The 5,915-nt window shown below is 49.5% G+C and overlaps 1 protein-coding gene across 1 annotated transcript in view; it reads left to right on the plus strand.

Annotated features, from left to right (window-relative positions):
- Positions 1–352, plus strand: part of ARHGEF26 (Rho guanine nucleotide exchange factor (GEF) 26) — a gene marked incomplete at its 5' end in the record, with an annotated part of 39,479 nt that extends 39,127 nt beyond the window's left edge. Inside the window, one exon of the mRNA XM_010154445.1 lies at positions 210–352. Coding sequence (XP_010152747.1) covers positions 210–352 — 143 coding nt within the window. The remainder of the gene's footprint in view (positions 1–209) is intronic.
- Positions 353–5,915: the final 5,563 nt, after the last annotated feature.

Raw genomic sequence — 5,915 nt, forward strand, 5'->3', positions numbered from 1 at the left:
CCCCCCCCCTCCCCCCCAGCCTGTCCCCAGGGCAGAGGGGCTCCAGCCCTCTGGTACCTTATCTGTACCAGATGCCTTACCAGGGGAGACGTATAAGGGGTGTGATGTCTGGGCCAGCCGTGTCTACTCAAGCGCACACACAGTTCTGACAGTGTCTCCCTCACGTGACTTGAAAAGGTTCGTTACTCCTCCTCTGTTCACCCCTGCAGGCTGGTATGAAGGGGAGCGGTTGCGGGATGGCGAAAGAGGTTGGTTTCCCATGGAGTGTGCTAAAGAAATCACGTGTCGCGCCACGATTGACAAGAACATGGAACGGATGGGACGCTTACTTGGACTCGAAACCAACGTGTAGAGCGTTCTGGCTACTTCATACTACACTACTGGATTTGCACTACGGGCTCGCAGGGGGGCACGGCTGCACACCTTACGGCTCTGGTGTGGAAGATGTGGCTCACCACTGCGAAAAAGCTAGTCACAGAGCACTGATGTTTCACGTCCTTATCCCTTTTTGGTTTGCGTTTCGAGAGCTCTGAACTGAAACCTGGCCCAACCGGATTCCAACCAGAAGTAGTTTCTCAGGCACTGGAGACCAGCCATGTGTCTTTTTGACTCAGATTTTGGTTTCACCTGTAGTTGCTCCATCCCTGCCTCTTTACATATCCTTTCTCCATCGGTTTCTAAGCATTCTGACTTTTCTTTCAGAAGCAGAACTCTAGCAGTCTGCATACGAGACTGAACGTCAGAAACACCCAGTCCCCCGAGCTGGGGGTGAATAGCCGTAGTGGGGGTTTCCTGCTCCCAAGAACTGCAGCGGTACAGTCGCGGAAGCAGCGTGGTGATGGGATTCCTCCCCGTGGTGTCCAGCTCTCTGTGAGCTAACCTGAAGGAGAATAACCAACCCCGTAACTCATGAAGGACTACCTCGCCAGCACAGGGCCGGGACTGTCCCAGTCTGTCAGACATAATCGCATCTCTCTCGTCAGTGTTGGCAAGCTGGCACACGCTCCAGGGAGGTGCCTCCAGTGGTGGTCTCCGACACAGCCTGTTACTCCTGGCAGCTCAGGCATTCCTCCTCCTAGTGCTGCAGTGGTAAGGATTTCTGAACACAAGAAAGAAGAGCACCAAACTTTGCAAAATACATGAATTTGATTATCTTGTGCTCAGGTGCATTTCAGCACAGGCAGTTTTGTGTTCCGTTTTCCTGTGTTTAACTAGCTCTTCCTAGTAAGTTGGGGCTTCAGAGCTCTGATGGGGACTGCAAAAGCATGAAATACTTTGTTCTGGGTTTGAGGGGTTTGGGGTTTTTTTGGCTTTTAGTCTTTCTGCTCTTTTGTACTAGAGGTTCTTTCCTTCTGTGGAGGCAGAAAGTTCAACTGAAGTTCAGCTTACCTACACCATTAACATTTGTGTTGGCATCACGCTGAAACCACAGGCAGAAAAAAAAAAAAAACAGAGGGAGAATGCAGCTCTGCAGAGCTGTGTGAAGGCGCCGGGGTCTTCTCCTCTCCCTGCTGTGTGTAGGTGGTAGGAGCACCACTGCGGAAGGATCGGGAGCAGACAGCTCAGTGCCTTGGTTAACACCTTCCCCTGCGGCAGTGCGACTGGGTGGCATCGGGCGCTACAGGCGAGAGAGGAGGGAAGATAGTACTTCAGACCTTGCCTTCAGGGGAGCTCGCAGCGGTGCTGCTTCACACCTGCTCTTCTCTGCTTTAGAGAAGCCTCACACTTGCACTGCACACAGCACGGGCTCCATGTTTGCACCTGCAGTTTAGCTTTGGAATTTCACAGAAAAACCCACTTACCTGTTGTGTGAACAAAATGCAGGCGGTAGTGAAGGAAGTCTGCATCCTTTCTGTGTACAGGTGGGACAGTTTGTGTTACAAAAATCTCCCCCCTTTACGGAGCAGCTGATAGCTCAGCAGAGTAGAAGACATGCTCAGTAACAGCGGGGAAAAACCTGTCCTGCAGAGGCTTCCTGGTTGCATTCCCCATCTATGGGGCTGTTGTTGGTTTATGGACTGTAACATTGATTGGATTTGGGAATGAAGTGGATGTTTATAAAGACGTATCTCTAACACTTTATATTAGGAAGGCAATAGTCTTGTACAAAACCACTTCCCTTGACAGCCTGACAGTGGTTATACAGCCTTGTAAATTAATTTATGAGTAGACTGAGTAATGAGAAACTGTAAATGGAACAGACCTATTTAACATAGTAAAAAATACTGCTAATATTTTAACAAATTTTATTGTACACAGATGTTTAACACATAACTGAATGTATAAATCCTGACATTAATTTTATTCAGATTTTTTTAATACACTGTATATATTTTTCATACCTAGTTTTTCCAGAAAATGCTGTAATGTTTTTTAAAAAGACGTTTTTAATTTTTCCTATTGTTGGACACAGTTCTTCAGGAATTAAAGACTTCCTATGATTTTCTAGGGCAACAATCAATAAATGCCTTTAAGTCTTTACTAAAAAAAGCTTCCATTTTTTTTCTTTAAGAAACACCATTAAACTGCAGGTTGTTAATGTCACAGAAATTCAATCTCTTCTGCAACCTGTGGCGTTTTAAGTTTTCCTGTTCTGTAAAGATAAGCAGCACCATCACATGTCCTACTTCATCTGTCAGGGATTCAGCTTACGGAGAGCACTACCACAAACGCAGGCCCTTGGAGCGCATCTCCTCTCCCAGAGACAGGAGCAGTTGAGAGCGTAAGGCTCTTCAGCTGCGTTGGCTTCCCGGAGCACAGCACAGTTCTGGGAGGAAGGGACCCACAACAATCATCTACTCCAGCCACCTCGGGGCTGACCGAGTGTCAAAGCGTGTTACTAAGGGCATTGTCCAAATGCCTCTCCAACACTGATCGACCACCTCTCCAGGAGCCTGTTCCAGGGTCTGACCACCCCCTGGGTAAGAAATGCTTCCTCCTGATGGACACAGCTTTGAGCCATTCCCAGGCTCCTGTCCCTGGACACCACACGCTCACCCCGCTCCCCCTCTCGGGAAGCTGCAAAGAGCAATGAGGTTGCCCCTCGGCCTCCTCCTCTCCAAACCAGACACAGCCCAGGGTCCTCAGCTGCTCTGAGGACATGCCTTCAGCCCTGCCACCAGCTCGCTGCCCCCTAAGAACCTGGCCCTGATCTCCAGTACATTTTGCTCACCTGACCTGAGGTGACTGTGCAGAAAATAATTCAAAATTAATCAGAGAGAAGGATTAAACAAGGTCTGACCGCAGAGCACTGGGGAAGTAGAAATGTTGGGTCCAGGCCCTGTGCTAAGGACAACTGCAGTATGTCCTGTTAGCACGAACTGCTGGAAGGCTGTATTGCAATTTTCTGCAATGCCTGACATAGCCGGGGGTCAGTACAGAAGGGAGATCCCTGGCAGCACTCTGGGCTACCTGGGAGCCTCCTCAGGAGCGGTGACAGCCTGGCCTCGGCCGAGGAGCTGCCACAGCCTCACTGCTGCAGGAGCAGCAGCTACCACTACACTCCGTGTTTGTGTCCCCCGCCTGCACCATATGCCTGAACAAAGGGTCCGCATGAAAAACGAGGCAGGGAGCTGCACCTCCTGAGGAGCAGCGAGTTTCCTAAGGAGGCAGCTCCAGTCTGGGCTACAGAATTCCCCCCAGCACAGAAATAAAAGGCTCTGGACCCCATTCCACATGGAGCTGGACAGACATTGACAGCACAACACGGACAACTGGTATGACCTGCTAAAATCTTTCTCTGTAGTCTGAACGCCATCACAGCTCAAAGAGGTCTCAGATTTAAGACAGAAGGCGCGCAATTTATCTAAAAGTTCACAAACAAGTTTTCAAGAGCTAATGGTGTTGGTTCTTCTGTGTTGTTTTTTTTCCCCTCTAGCAACTCTGCAATATTTTCATTAGCCAAAACAAGTTACTATCTTTTAACTCTGACTTGCTCTAAGATAATTAATTATTTTATCTTTTTAATTAAACAGCCTACCAGTGACAGCTGGTGGGAGCTTGTTAATGTATAATTAACTCAGATTTTCACAGGGCCTGGAATTTGTACCCCTTCCTTACATGGCTTCTCTAATCAGGTTTCAAGCAAGGTGACCAAAAACCAAACGCTCTCCCTTCCCTGAACCAAAGTTTCCTTTCACGTGATGCAACTGAACACGTTATGTCAGGCGGGCAGAAACCACACCAAGTCCAACAGCGCGTACGACCGGCCCCGCCATCAGGTACCTGCATGGATGAGAGCAAAATCTCAGGTTTACACGTACCCCTCACTGATGCCAAGCCCCTACGGAACTTCCGCACTGCGGGGGACCAGCCCACTGGGTCCCGGGGAGACCCGATGCCTCCAGCAGGTCTGTGGGCTCCTGGAGGCCATCGAGCTGCCCTGGAGAAAACCAGTGCTCACCCAGCACCAACCTGTCTCAGCAGTTCCAAAGCTCAAATGACAACTAAAGAACAGCTAACTCTGTCTTTGCTGCTGCTTTAGCTCACCCCTGCCAACAGAACATTCTTATCTGCTGAACTTTCTGAAAAGCAACACAGTGGTGCAGTACTGCACCTGACTCGTGTCAAGAGTAAATTTGCTCCCCGTTATGCAGAGCAGCTGAGCTGAAACTAGAAAGGTAAAAGGAACACCGCTTTATCCAACCTACACAACTTGGTGAAACGCAGTCTTTGTGCAGCACCGTACTTGCACGCACCCCTTTAACTCGGTATCTCTAGAACATACTCACACAAATGTCTTTTTTTCTCTATCCTGTTTCTAAGTAACACAAAACAAGTGAACACAAGTGTTACAAACCAACCTAGAGTAAATTCTGATGCCAAAATTGAGGAAACCTGAGGAGCTGTGGCTTCCTGGGAATTAGAGAGTTCAGTGGTTCACTTAGCTCTACCCTAGTCTGCAAATGATTTTCAACACCTGTTCGCAACAACGACATCATTTAGGCAAACTGGAGAGAACACAAAGCTCAGGAAGAACTAATTACCTCCACCAAGTTGTTTCATTCCATAACCTGGACTTCCGAAAGATGCTAGAACAGGCAGAAACAGCCTTCATGAAGTGGACTGTGAACTGGGAAGAGAAACATTCATGGTCTCTGGCTAGCCATATGGGAAGAGTCAAAAACCTGACATCAGCAGCACCACATCGACTGCTTAGTAACCTGATGGCATGGCTTAGCCCTGGTGTGCAGCCACCCACCCAGCCCCACACTCACTGTCCCCCGGTGGGATGGCGAAGAGGATCAGAACAGTAGAAGTGAGAAAACCCATGGTTTGAGATAAAGGCAGTTTAATTGATAAAGTGAAAGCAACATCAGGTGTTCATTCTCTACTTCCCATCATAGGCAGGTGTTCAGCCACCTCCTGGAAAGCAGCATTCCATCACCCACAAGGGTGACCTGGGCAGACGAGTGCCACAACTCAACGTCTCCCTTCCTCCTTTGCCCCCCAGCTTTTATGGCTGAGCAGTAGAGCGGTGTGGGATGTCCCTGTGGTCAGCGGTCCCGACTGTACCCTCACAGCCTCTCCTGCACCAAGCCCACCCGTCGGCGGGGCAGGGCGACAAGCAAGGCTGATGCTGTGCAAGCCCTGCTCAGCAACGCAGAAACACCCCGGCGCCACCATCACAAACCCCGAACGCAGCACCACACACAATACTAGGAGGAAAATTAACTCCAACCCAGCCCAAACCAGCACACCTGACCCTGGGAAAAGGCTAATCCTCAGCCTCTGAGGAGCAGAGGTTTGTTCCTTTCCTGCTTTAAAAAGCACAAGAAGCTGCACGCGGCCAGCACAGCCAATGCTGTAATTTAGTCACGTCACAAGTGAATATCCGACCGTACCAACCCCGACCACCTCAAGTGTGCGGTTCTGCCGGTGGCGGCCCCAACACCACAGTCCAGAGTAGAAAACAC

This window comes from Eurypyga helias, unplaced genomic scaffold (assembly GCF_000690775.1).
Source record: "Eurypyga helias isolate BGI_N326 unplaced genomic scaffold, ASM69077v1 scaffold16526, whole genome shotgun sequence".
NCBI lineage: Eukaryota > Metazoa > Chordata > Aves > Eurypygiformes > Eurypygidae > Eurypyga > Eurypyga helias.